This window comes from Coenobita brevimanus, chromosome 92 (assembly GCF_032717465.1).
Source record: "Coenobita brevimanus isolate Jiangsu-jjx chromosome 92, ASM3271746v2, whole genome shotgun sequence".
NCBI classification, from domain to species: domain Eukaryota; kingdom Metazoa; phylum Arthropoda; class Malacostraca; order Decapoda; family Coenobitidae; genus Coenobita; species Coenobita brevimanus.
The window spans coordinates 18,735,065-18,749,439 of record NC_137045.1 but is presented as its reverse complement, the minus strand read 5'-3'; the positions used below and the strand labels follow the sequence as shown (position 1 = coordinate 18,749,439).

The 14,375-nt window shown below is 46.8% G+C and overlaps 1 protein-coding gene across 1 annotated transcript in view; it reads left to right on the top strand.

The window, feature by feature from the left end:
- Positions 1-224: 224 nt before the first annotated feature.
- Positions 225-14,375, top strand: part of LOC145412110 (uncharacterized) — an 81,179-nt gene continuing 67,028 nt past the window's right edge. The window contains exons 1-2 of the mRNA XM_080282026.1: positions 225-1,113; positions 12,277-12,509. Of these exons, the coding sequence (XP_080138152.1) occupies positions 225-1,113; positions 12,277-12,509 (1,122 nt within the window). The remainder of the gene's footprint in view (positions 1,114-12,276; positions 12,510-14,375) is intronic.

Below are 14,375 nucleotides of genomic sequence, written 5' to 3'. Positions count from 1 at the left end.
GTGCAGTGAATGATACCCTCAATGTAAGTGGGGAACTGACGTGAGCTGTAAGTGTCGCTGTGAAGTGTGTGGAGGCGAAATACGCGAGAGTGGAGGGTGTGCGATTAGAGTGCGGGCGTGTGGAGTGCGCGGGAGCGGAGTGTGGGCGTGTGGTGGGTGGCGGCGGGGTGGTGGAGTGTGGGTGTGGGTGTGGCGGTGTGGTGGGGCAGGATGACGATGCCACCATGAGCCCCCCGCCCCAGGACCCCCGCGCCACCCCGCTGCTGCAGACGGTGTGCCACGCGGGACTCCTCACCCTCGTGGCTCTCATGGCAGACCACGCACACCAGCTGCCACGCCCACACACGCAAGCCAGGCCACTGCACCACCCAGACACCAAAACCTACGACTCCAACGAGGAGGGCGATGCTGAGGACGCTGAAATAGATCCAGCCAAAGCAGGTCTCGCCAAGATAGAATCATCTGAAACTGACTCCAGCAAGATACACTCGGCCTCAGCAGACTCCGGAAAAATACCTCCTGCCCCAGTAGACTCAGCCATGGTAGAATCAGCTGAAACAGAGAGCCCTGACGTAGACAAGGGTAAGGCAGGGGAGCAAAACGCCCCCCTGCCTGCTCTGGTGCCGCCCATCGCGCCCCTGTACAGCTTTGACGAGGACGGTGACATTCTGCCCCTGACCACTGCCCACACCAACCCACCTGCTGACGCACCCCACCCCACCTGCTCACTCTCGCTTAATGACAACAGTAACGCGGATCGATCGCAACCTGACCATACTCACGGGCAAGACACACACGTGAACAATTCTGACGTCACTGACACACATACCGAGACAAGTAAATGCGTGGCGACGAAGGCTGAGAGTATGGCTGGTGAGGGTGAGGCTGTGGGTGTGGATGCGGACGTGGACGGGGAGACAAGTACAGCCCCCGCCCCTGATCAGTGTGTGGAGAGTGAAGCCCTGCCGGCCATCACAGTGCAGGGCACGGGGGAGGGCAGGGTTCAGGTGCCAAAGATCAACTTCCACGCCGGGTCGGTGGAGGCGGAGGAGGACTATCTCGAGGAGGACCACCAGCTGAGGGACTTCTGTGCGTCTCTCCTCGGCGAGACAGGTCCGTATAACCACAACACTTGCATGTTGCTATAAACTAGAATATACTGTACTGTATTTCTTTGATGGTTCTTGGATTATTTGAGAGTATGTCTGCTTCAGTATTAATGCTACACAGAGCAGTATTTCCAAATACCGTTTAATCCTCAAGTTCATACAAGTGAAAAGTTTAAAGCCTTGACTTTAGAAATGGAAATACAGTCCCAATCTTTCTTACTGTTTGCCAGGATTTTGTATTATGTTTCCATTGTTAAGTTCGGAGTCCATGTGTTGATGTGCTGAATAACTTGATCTTATACCGTAATGTAAGTTTTTGTGTGGGTCGTGTCCAGTGGGGTGGATCGGTGAATTCCGAGGGTTTGTCATTAGAGAGTATGGATATAGATAGGGTGGTGAGAAGAGTAGGCCTGTTATGTGAGTGAGTTTGAGGAGGGTGGGAGGCATAGCGGAACAAAGAGAAGCTGCAAGTATTTGATAAACAAGTGTGTGAGAGAAAGCGAGGTATAAAAATCGAGGAACCTGAGGAGCGGAGTAGGTATGGACATGGAAGGATATACGAGTACATAACCTACTCGTATAGAATAAACACATGTAAGTGTTTGGTATTTTTTATTTCAGCATATGGAAGAACTTTTATTTGATAAGTGATCTTGAAGAGCTTCTGTCTATCTATCTCTCTGTCCAAGATAGATAGATGGATGTATACAGTACACTGTCCAGATATTTTACAGTATGTTATGGTAGTGAAGGTTGTATAGGAGCAACTAGCCCTCTAAGCCAATGGTTTCTTTGTTGCTGTTGTTGAGCAACCCCGATCTGCCTGGTCGAGCAGACCCAACAACCGCCCCTGCAGGGCCGTCCCGTGCAGTGAACTGGTGTTGCCTTGCAGCAGATAATGCCTTGTTGTGGCGAGGCTCCACTAAGAGTGTGGAGGTTTGGTTCCCGGATGAATGTCGCATTTGCGTCTCTCCATCCATTTAACAGATACACCATTGTATTCTCCACATCATCCCGTTATTTAGTTTTATGGTTACCACCGGGCATTGTAAATGGTTTCCTGGGCTACAGGAAGTCATTAGACTTGTCACTCAGTATGGAACCACCTAGTGGAACGGGAAGCAGAGCAATACACAGTGACAGGAAGAATAGGAGAAATATGAAGAAAAGTTTGCAGACTCAGAAGAAGAGTATTAAAGGTGAAAAAAAGAAGTAGGCAATCCTACATTAAGTGAATGGATGATGTTCACCACCACCTACACCTACCACCAAGTGAATAATACCGGTATCTATGTTGGTGCAAGAGAAGGAAGTGCCATTGCTGTTCAGTGTATATATATATATATATATATATATATATATATATATATATATATATATATACCGGTATTGAGAGAGAGAGAGAGAGAGAGAGAGAGAGAGAGAGAGAATCACACATTACATGGTGGACATATGTGGAAAGTTTTTAACCCTATAGCCTGGAATCGAACCCGGGCTCCTAGATAGGAGCCAGGCACTGATATTACTACGCCATGGCATGATAAAAGCCAAGCCAGGCGGGCCGTGTGGTCTCTTTCTCCCTCTTAATGAAATTTAATGACATGGCAAAAAATGAGCACAACCAGAAGCCTGACGATGCTAAATCACCCAAGGGGATCAGAGTGACATCTTGGAATGTGGATAGTAAGTGGTCGAGGCAATGGGTAGGAGCTGGGTGGATGTTGGCTGTGTACAGGAGGTTAGATTCAAGGGATGGATCAGTCTGAATGATTGCTGGGAGGGATTGTCGGCACAAGATATTTTGGCAGGGAAAGGCGGATGGATTTGGAGGCGTGGGTGTGCTGATTAAGGAAAATTGGGTGGAATATGTCATCAGTGTAATGAGAGTGTGTGAATGGATTATGGTAGTGAAAATTTTGTTCGGCAGGCTCACATTTTCGTTTATATCGGCGTACACTCCACAGGCTTGCTTGGATAATGTAGAAGAAAAATAAATTCTGGGATGAATTAGTACGTGTGGTAAGTGGTATGAGGGATGATGAGAATTAGTTTTGGAAGGGGACTTCAATGGCCATGTAAGTGAAGTAGCTCAAGGATATAAAGGGGTACATGGGGGATGAGCATATTGTACGAGAAATGAAGAAGGGGAAAGGACACTCGAGTTTGGGAAGGTAATGAACATTGTTGTGTGCAACATGCATTTTAGGAAAAGAGAGAGTATGTTGATTACGTACGACTCTGGGGGAAACAGTAGATCGACTATTTCCTGGTCAGGGTAGCTGATAGGTTGGTGAGGTACAGCATGTTAACGTTACAGGAAGAGAGGAGAGTGTGCAGCAACACAAGTTATTGATATGTGACGTGGTGCTTAAGCAGCGGGTGATGAAAAAGAGGACCTATGTACCTAGGAGGAAAATTTGGAAGTTGAAAAAAACATTCAGTAAGGGATGCCTTTTATAACGAGATGGGTAGAATGGTGGCTGGACAGGAAGCTCTTGACAGAATTGTTAACGAACAGTACAGAGCTCTCAAGAACAATCTCCTGACAGTTACTGATTCAGTGTATTAATGGACAAGGGGTCCCTCAAGACATTAAGTAACATGGTGGTGTAGAATCTGCAGCTAAGGAGAAAAAAAAGATTTTTGTGGGAATGGAAAAGAGGTGGTAACAGAAAGGAACACTTGGCTGCCAAGCGTAGGGCTAGAAAAGAGGTAAATGGGGCAGTATCTGAGTCTCACAGACTTTTACAGGATAATCTAAATAGTGTGGAAAGGAAGAATATGATATTTAAGGTGGAAACTCAGATGAAGAGGGAAAACAGGGATATCATAGGTGAGCAGTATGTAAAGAATGATGAAGGAAAGGTAGTGGTGAACAGTGAGGATAATAAAGACGCCTGGATAGAGCATTGTAACCGGTTGCTGAATGAGGAGTTTGACTGGAACAGGGAAGGTTTGGAGTCAACAGGTCCAGCGTTTGGCCCTTGACATTTGACTGATGCTGCAACTGTGAGCAGGACAATAGGTAGGATGCAGGTGGGGATGGCGGCAGATGTGTGTAGGTTGACTGTTGAAATGCTGAAGGCCTCAGGAGATATAGGGGTGTGGTTAGTTACTGATTTGATAAGTACGATTATATAAATATGAGTGTGTTGCCCCAGATGATTGGCTGAAGAGTGTGATTGTAAATGTGTACAAGGGGAAGGGGGTAATGCCCTGGAAAGAGGAAACTATAGAAGCATAAAACTTCTGGACCAGATAATGAAGGTAATGGAGGGAGTTGTAGAAGATATTAGAGGAGTGAATATTGATGAGATGCAGTTTGGGTTTATGCCAGACAAAGGGACCACTGGTGCCTTATTCATTGTTTGACACTTTCAGAAGAAATATATAGGAAAGAAAAGGGATCTGTACTTTGTTTTTGTTGATTTGGAGAAGGCCTTTGAGCGAGTCCCTAGGGAGGTGGTTAAATGGGTAATGAAAAAGTTTGGTTTTGAGGAGTGGCTGGTTAGAGTGGTTATGGCTGTTTATGTGGGTGCTTGCACCCAGGTGAGAATGAATGAAGATTTGAGTGATGAGTTTTCCGTGAATGTTGGTGTGCGTCAGGGGTCAGTCTTAAGTCCCTTGTATATCATGGTGCTTGAAGCCCTCTCACGTGACTTAAGAAATGGACTCCCATGGGAGATGTTGTATGCCGATGATTTGGTGTTGATTGCAGAGAATGAAAGGGAGGAGAAGGAAAGATTTAGGAAGTAGAGATAGCATGGGGCTCTAGGGCTTGAGAGTAAATGCAGATAAAACAAAGATGGTGGTATCTTGCGTTGATGGTGTTACTGTCGAAGAAGAGGGAGAATGCCATATGAGTATGCGGTTTGCCACAGTGGCGTGGGAAGTAATTCCGTCTTGTGTTTGTTATATGAAATGTAGTGGTATTAAAGGTACACTGCGAGATAATGCTAATTCCGTGTGTGTGGTGTGCTGGGGAGAACTTTAGAGATTGTCAGGCGTGAAAGGATTGATCTTCCTAGTGAGTCTTTCGAGTGTATGGAAGATTTTTGTTAACTTGGGAGACATGTTATGTGCTGGAGGTGGGGTTGGAGCTAGCTCTGTGGCTAGAGAGAGGAGTAGTTGGAAGAAATTCAGGGAGCTGTTGCCACTTCTGACAAGGAGGGGGCTCTCTCTCTTCGTGCTAAGGAATCTTTATATGCTGCATGTGTTAGGAGTGTAATGCTGTGTGGTAGTAAGACCTGGGCAGTAAAGGAAGAGGATATTCATAGGCTCAAACGTATAGAAATGACAATGATTAGGTGGAAGTGCAGTGCCTCCTTGAATGCGAAGCCTGGGGGAGGGGGGAAGTTTTCGATGGAAGAGTTAAGCGGTAAGATGGGACTGGGGTGTATTGGCGTTTTGATGAGGAGAGGTAGACTGAGATGGGATGGACATATGGAGAGGGTGGAGGATGACACTTGGGTGCACTAAGTGAGAAATGTTAACGCTGGGAGAAGGCTTATGAGAGGCAGACCGAAAAAGACCTGGGACGAGGTCACTGAGTGTGACCTCAGGGATAAGGGACTGAATAGGGAGGCTGGTAGAGATCGAGAAGCATGGACATCCGCCATTAGGTGACCAAGGCCGATGCATGCAAGCATATATATATATATATATGTATACAGTATATGTATGTATGTATGTATATACAGTGTATATATATATATATATATATATATATATATATATATATATATATATATATATATATATATATATATATATATATATATATATACAGTATATGTATGTATGTATGTATATATAGTGTTTTTATATATATATATATATATATATATATATATATATATATATATATATATATATATATATATATATACAGTATATTATCTGTATAATTTCCTGATGGCCATGCTGGGTAGTGATAATATGTATTCCGAACACCTAAATGATGCATATTTGGTGTTTTGAGACCCAATTCTCCCACTGGTATGCTTCTCTTTATCTGTGTACCCTACCTCACAGCAGCTTTTGCAGGTGGAAATAAAGACTGGGATGGTTATGAATGATAAGTGAATGAATGTATGGCTCATGTTACTGGATAATAAATAAGATGTCTGCGAAGTGGACCGGAAGCTATAGCTCCATGGCCATAATTGGAAGTGGTTGGAAGAAGTTCAGAGAAATGCTGCCTCTCCTGGAGATGAGAGAACTTACTTCACAGAAAGGGGGAAAGTGTATTCTGTTATTATGAGAACTTATTGATGAATGGCAATGAAATGTGGCCAGTAAAGGATAACTATATTAACAGGCTTGAACGGACTGATATGAGGATGATGAGGGATGAGGTGGGATAGTAGCGCATTAAGGAAACGTTTAATATGTGATGTATCAATGACGTGATGTGAACTGGACGACTGAGATGGTACAGAGACGTGAAGGGAATGGAAGAGGTTACCTGAGTAAGGAAGTTATAAACGCTGAATGCAGAGCGCCAAGAAGCAGACCTAAGAAGGCTTGGGTTAGGTCTTATGTTAATACCTTAGTGTAAAGGGACTAACATGAGATGCTGCAAATAACCAAGCGGCCTTGAGAGCAGTCATCAGGTGATCAGGCTTACACAGGCTATTATGACCTAAACTTAATATACAATTACAAATGAACATTTTATTTATATTTTTGAAAATATGTGTGTGTGTGTGTGTGTGTGTGTGTGTGTGTGTGTGTGTGTGTGTGTCCATTATTGAAGTTAAGGGGGAACTACTTAAGGGCTCCAAACGGGTCTAACAGGGGTAACATTTTACTGGGAATATATTTGTGCGGTTTAAACTTACGATTGAAGAGTTGAGAGGAAGGATGGTACTTGAATGTATTGGTGTTTTGATGGGCAGGAGTAGATTGAGATGGTTTGGGCATGTTGACAGGATGGAGGATGACAATTGGGTGCGGAAGGTGAGAAGTGTAAACGTCGGGGACAGGGTTGCGAGAGGCAGACCAAAAAAGACGTGGGACGAGGTCATAAATTGTGACCTCAGAGCTAAGGGACTGCATATAGAGGCTGCCAGAGATCGAGCAGCGTGGAGAGCTGCCATTAGGTGACGAAGGCTGACGCATGCAAGCGTGTTGGAGCCTTTATAATCGATACGTTATGACGAGACTTGCTAAAGTTGCACTCATGTTGGCCGTAATTAGAAATAATCAATTAACTTGGTGGAAGTTGGGGGCCAATTACCGTAGAGTTTTTAATATTCTCCAGCAACACCATCAGTATTACATTTTGGGTGGTTGGGCAGACGGGTGGGATGGGCAGGGTGGGAGGGGCGGATGGGAAGGGTTGGGTGAGTGGGTAGGCATTGTGGGGCAGAGTGGGACAGCGTGGGTGAGTGGGTGGGCAGGATGGGTGGGTGAGTGGGTGGGCAGGATGGGTGGGTGAGTAGATGGGTGGGTGGGTTGGATGGACTGGTGGGTGGGCAGTGGGGAAATAGGTTCGTGGGAAATAGGTAGGTGAACCAAATGGGAAGTAAGTCTATTGGAAATAGGTAAGTGAGTGAGTGGGTGGGCAGGTCAGGTGGGTGAGTGGGTGGGTAGAATGGGTGGGTGGAAAGGGTGTGGAGGGAGGGTGGGTGGTTAATGGGAAAATAGGTCCTTGAGAATAGATCAATGGTCGGAATAGGTCCATGGGAAATATACCCCTGGAAAAATGGGCGTAAGGAGGAACATAGGTCCAGCTGATAAAATGAGGCCCCGAGGGTCATTTCCAGATATATGCTACCCTGGTGCAGGTTCGGACTGTCACGACCGTAGGGTTGGTAGTTCGAGCCCACTCCAGGCTAGCGTATTTCTGGTGAGAGATGTAGCTGTCTCTCCAAGGATCTCTTCTTGCCTGCAGAGCTGTATGGTCCATTGGTCCTAGCGAGGGGGATTCACCCATCCCACTGGAGGGTGGCCCTTCCAGTGCCCCAGACACTGCCAGTAGGCTGTGCATGGTTATACTCGTAGTTCTTTACTCGGGCAGCGCTGGGTTTCCGGCTAGTCTTAACTGTATTTTTTAATGCGTGTCTCCCTATGTGCTTGTCCACTTTGGAAATAAGGGGAAACCATCTAGAGAGCCCAAAATTGGTCTATCGGGGTATCTTTTTACGGACGGTATTGGTGTGGTTAAAAGTTGCTGATGTGGAGCCCCTGGTGGCATTGAATACAGCTAATTAGAACTAATGAAGTCAAGTAGTTGGCGGATTACTGTAGAGTTTTTAACATCTCAAACAACCATATCAGGGGTGTACCTAGAGAACTGGGGGCCCGTGGGGCTAGGTTCTTTGCGGGTCCCCCCTCCTGGGGGAGGGGGCCCGCAAAGAACCCAGCCCCCCTAATTCTCAAAACTTATCTAATATCTCAACCGGGATTGTCGGGATGATAAATATATATATTTTTAAATATTAATAAAAAAGCTTATAAATTTTTAAGGCTTTTTGGGGCCCCCCTCAGTTGGGGGCCCGGGGGGCAATATCAGACAGCCCCCGCCCCCCTCAGGTACGCCACTGAACCATATTAATATTAGCAACAGTGGGTCGGGTGGGTGGGCAGATTGGTGGGGTGGGCTTAGGAACGACATGCATTGGCTGGGTCGGGCAGCGCTGCTGGGTAAGTGAGTGAGCAGGATGGGTGAGTGAGAGGGCAGGGTGCGAGGGTGAGTTTGGATGGATGGGCAGGGTAGGTGGGTGGGCGTGGGGCAGGGTGAGGCAGCGTGCGTGGGTGAGTGAATGGGCAAGGTGAGTGGATGAGTGAGTGATCAGAGTGTATGGGTGAGTAGCTGGGCAGATAGGGTGGATAAGTGAGTCGACAGGGAGGGTGGGTGAGTGGGTGGGTAGGATGGGTGGGTGGGTGAATGGATAGGCAGGGTGGGTGGATGGATACCATAGTGGGAAGCTAAGTATAGGCCCAAAGGGTCTGTATCCCTGGGGAATGGGCCCAAGGAGGAACATAGGTCAAGTGGGTAAAGTGGGACCCCTGGGGTCGTCTCCCACAAGGGTTCCCCCCCCTCCCCTAGGGTCCCGGGCTATGTCAATATGCACGGTCATAGTTATTTACCCGGGCAGTGCAGAGTACCCTGTCATGATCTGACATTTCTGGATGTTGCACTCTCCATTTATTTATGGTAAATAATTAAATATGATTGTGAAGATAATATAAATTATGTGTAGGCGTGTGTGCGAGTGTATATATCAGTACATGTAGCGCGCGCACGCACGCACGCACACACACACACACACACACACACACACACACACACACACACACACACACACACACACACACACACACACACACACACACACACACACACACACACACACACACACACACGACTCCAAGAACCTCCTTACATGTCTGCCAACATTTCCACTACACGTTTGGAGCTGCGTGGCGGTAGCGATAATGTTCAGTAATCCTTCCACACCTGCCGCCTCTCCCAGCCTCACCGCCAGGCTTAACGGCGGCCACGTCCCCAACACAGCACTACTGCGGGGCGGTGAGATAGGGATGAGACGGGGTGTTGAGGCGGGGTGGAACTGGGTGCTGGGGAAGAGGTGGGTGGAACAGTAGGGACATGGAGTTAGGTTGTGGAGCTGGGCGATGGGTTGAGGTGGGGCGGGAAGTGGGACCAGGTGGGGCCGGAGGTGGGATGAGGTGTGATGAAGAGGTAGTACGCAATAAAGTGGGGAGGTGGGATGAGGTGTGATGAAGAGGTAGTACGCGAAAGAGAGGGGAGGTGGGATGAGGTGCGGCGTGATGTGGGATAAGTAGGGGCGAGGTGTGGGATGAGGTGGGGCGGGATGTGGAACAACGCAGGGTAGGGCGGTGGGATCAGGTGGGCGAGGTGGTGGGATCAAGTGTGCCGATGCGATGGGACGAGGTGGGGCGGAAATGTAACCACCGATCCTCTATATTTTTTCAGCCGGCGTTAGTATCGTGGTGTGGTGGTGGTGGTGATGGTGGTGACGACAAGTGTGGTACTGATGTAGAGGTAGTGTGGTAGCGGTACAAGCTAGGTGGTGTTACGGTAATTAGCAGCGTGGTGGTGTGGTATTAGTGTGGTGGTGAGGCGGTGATGATGGTGGTGGTGTTGGTGCGATGGTGCTGATGTGGTGTTAAGTGTGGCAGGGGTTCAGTTGTGGTGCTAGTGAGGTGGTGGCACAATTGTAGGAACAGTGGTGATGTTGGTTACTAGTATGGTGCGGGTGTGAGGGTGTGGTAATGGTTATGGTGTCCTGGTTGTGTTATGTGATGCTGGTGTAATGATGTGGCGTGGTGGTAGTTTGGAGATGATGGGGTATGGTGACGGTGGTGTGATGAGGTACTGCTATGGCTTTCGTTTTGTGGTGCTTCTGGCGTGGTGGTGGTGTGATGATGGTTCTGGTATGGTCACTCATGTGGTGGTGATGGTAATGTGATGATGGCTCTGATATGGTGATTCTCGTGTGTGGTAGTAGTGATGGTTCTGGTTTGGTGATTCTCGTGTGGTGGTGGTGATGTGATGATAGTTCTGGTTTGGTGATTTTCGTGTGATGGTGGTTGCGATGTGATCATAGTTCTGGTTTGGTGATTCTCGTGTGATGGTGGTGGTGATGTGATCATAGTTCTGGTTTGGTGATTCTCGTGTGGTAGTTGTAGGGTATAATAATTTTGGTATGGTGGTATTGATGGGGTGGTGTGGGTGGGATGATGTGGTGGTGCTGGTATTGTGGTGGTTCAAAGGTAATTGTGTTATTGCTTTGATAGTGCGGTAATGTGTTGGTCGTTCCGGAGTGGAAGTGGTGGCATGCTGGTGCTGGTGATGGTTGTGCAATGGGTGGTAATATCACGGTGAAGGGTAATGGTGGTGAGTCTAAGGGTAGTGATAGTGATGGCTGTATTGAGACTGGTCTGATGGCAATGATTGAAGCTGATGGTTACTTTGATGGTGGTAAGCTTGGCTCGTTACAGTGTACTTGTATTGCTTGTGAGGAAAAGTTAGTAGCTGGTATTTGAAACAGCGTTGGCCGGGCTTACAAGATGCAGTGATGAGAGTTATTCCTGGTGATACATTGACAGATAATTACGGCATTTCTTTCCACCCATCCAGATATCTGACGTAAGAAATAACTTTTCCTGGCATTTAACCCGTGTAACCTCGTGATGTATAATGTATTTTACACAAATACCTTAAGAGGATGTTATTCAAGTTAGGAAGTCTCTGTCTTAGTGAAAATGGGACTAAAGGCGTTCGTAAGGGATACATCTAAAACCTTCAATTCAAAATGTTTCTCCCGAGCTGAGTGAAACCGTCTGAAAATGGAGGAACATATTATTGTTGCTCTGTAAATCTTACCTGTACTGAGAGATCATTATTTATTTATTTTATTTAACTACCTGGATTTATTTTTCAATTATTTTTATTTTTGCACTGGTCCCTTATTCTCAAATACTGTACGCTTTTGTAGAATTTTCACAAGACCTTTCATTGCTGCTCAAGCGTTGGCAGGTGGACGAGCTCCCCTTTAGTGACGACTGCCGCTTGTCTCTCTTTAACCTACATCCGGAAACACCGCGCTGTACATCTGTCCACCGCAGCAAAACAACGCGTACACTGTCACAAGCAAATTTCTCTCACTTGTCTAGAAGTGCATTTAACGTAGAGACATTGGCACGTATGTTACTTGGCACGGGAGACTTTCTGTCAGTTCTTCCTCTTCGTTTCATTATACATATTATCCTACATGTTAATAGAGTTTTATTTGTAATTAATGTCCTAATGCCGACCTTGTTTACACCGATAACATAGGAGATTATTAAGATGTACTAGCAAATATAAATCGCAGAGCAAGAGCTGATGCTAACTCTCCTAAACCAAGAAGACTGTGGTTCATTGTGACAGCTCACTGAGGATCGTATTCTAAGTGGTTTTTGAAATTTCGCAACACCTCCTTCTCAGCGATTTATGATGCTATTGCATCTTGTTATCGACTTTTACGTTACTGAGGCAAACTATGTCCATACCAGAAATACACGTGTAAGTACCATAGAAGAGATTATCTGGACGTAATAGACATAACAAATCGCCAAGAAAGAGCTGCTCGGAAGCCTCGTATGTCACGGTCATCATTTTCTCTTTCTCCAGGCTGGGGTCCCTCACGAGCTGGCGGGGCGGGGCACGGAGACGGAGGGGCGGGGCTGCTGACGGTGACGCCCCAGGACCCTTCCGGTGCAGCCAGGAAATCGCAGCAGCGCGTCCCATTCAACTCCGTCGTGTTTTCTGAGCGCAAACCCTCTACTGGCGACGCCCTAGTGCTGAGTTTGGGTCTTGGTGCTGACGACGCCAGAACCATCCCGGATATTGCCTCCAAGAACCAGGTCAGTCATTTATATTTTAGGCCACACCAGTCCAGGCCAGTGCTCTGTTCCATCAATGCTGAGCCATTTCTGTATCAAGCCAGCTCCAAATCAGGTCAGGGTTGAGTTGCCGCTCTTGACGGCCCATTTGATGCTTCCGGAGTCGTTAGTTTGACAGCTGGAGAGAGACATGCCGGTGACCCACAAATCTAGGATCTTTCTAGGGACTGGTTTTCCTGTGTGTCAGTGCCGTTAGTGATTTGAATACCAGGGCGAGTGTCATGTGGTTTGGTGGAACACTTTAGTCTTACATGGGTTAATTGAGGGGGAGAGATACTGATCCTTCCTCACTGAATAGAAACTGAATAGAATAATTCGTTTTAAACACAGTAAGTATGAGGACGACTTTTCATTCTAATCAGATTAACATTATACGATTTTATTTGACTCAGGAACCACCTTTATGAGTAGAGAGATTAGTGAAGGATATAGCTAAATCCTCTCTCTCTCTCTCTCTCTCTCTCTCTCACACACACACACACACACACACACACACACACACACACACACACACACACACACACACACACACACACACACACACACACACATATTGTGTATATAATTGTGTGGAAATAGCACAAATATATCAATAAAAGACGTCACAGGATTCCATGGGTGCCGGCGTAGCGAGAGCCTTCTAATTTCTCCCTTGTGATGTCCGCTCTCGCACAGGTCCTTTCTTGAGCAGTAACCGTGACCGTAAAGCCGATAGGATTCGGAAGGATGAGAATGTATGCCCGTCCCTGCACGACATCTGTTAGAGAAATTGGATGTTCACTTTGGATGAGTAATAGGTATGGTATGTTGCTGGGAGCTGTTTGATGTGACGGTAAGGAAAGACATGCGTAAATGTTGGCAGCTGTACTTGACTGTTTTTCTTTACACATCTGTAGTGAGATGTGAAATTTAAGGCGGATTTTTCAGTGCACTGTAACTCATATTGGTGTATGGAACTCTTGTAATTTATGGTTCCATACCCCTGTATACACCCACACTGTTAGTACTGTCATCCAGTTATACAGTCTGAGAGTAGATCCCTATCCTTTCTCCTCTCTACTTTGCCCTCAGATTCTCGCTGCTTACACGACATAAGCTCATTATGGTACGTAGCTGCTGTATGCCTGATTCATGTGTAAAACCTTACCCTTCACACTGCAGACTGAAAAAAAAAAAAAAAAAAAAAGAGTTGCCCAGAGGAGGACTCACATACCAGCTCTGCATCGCTTAAACGTATCCACTTATTTCATTCAAGCGGAAAATAGATGAGAGTTCCCTTGAGGTGCGGTTATTGCCATTATGCTGCGTCGACCCGGCACATTAACTAAGCAGTTCAAGTCCCCCTCTAATAAAGCTATGGCGGCTTAATACCCGGGGAAACAAAATATCGGTGACCCAGGCAAACCAGGTCAAGCGTCGACCCAGAACTAGGTCAGCGTCGAGCATGAATCAGGTCAATGTCTTCCCACTCCGGACACAGGCTCTGCTCCCCTCTCTCCTCCTCCCATTATCCTCTCCCCCACTCCCCACCCCTGCTTGTTCCTCTTCTGGCTCCCCCAGACCCTTTTCAAGCTTCCATATCGCCTGCTTCTCATTGCCCCTCTCTCCTCTATCCCCTTCTTTCAGTCTCACCCCCCCCTCCCCAACCTTCTGGCCCTCTTCTTCCTTTATTTGCTACCTTCTTACTCTTTTATTGCCTCTCTCTCTCTCTCTCTCTCTCTCTCTCTTTCTCTCTCTCTCTCTCTCACACACACACACACACACACACACACACACACACACACACACACACACACACACACACACACACACACACACACACACACA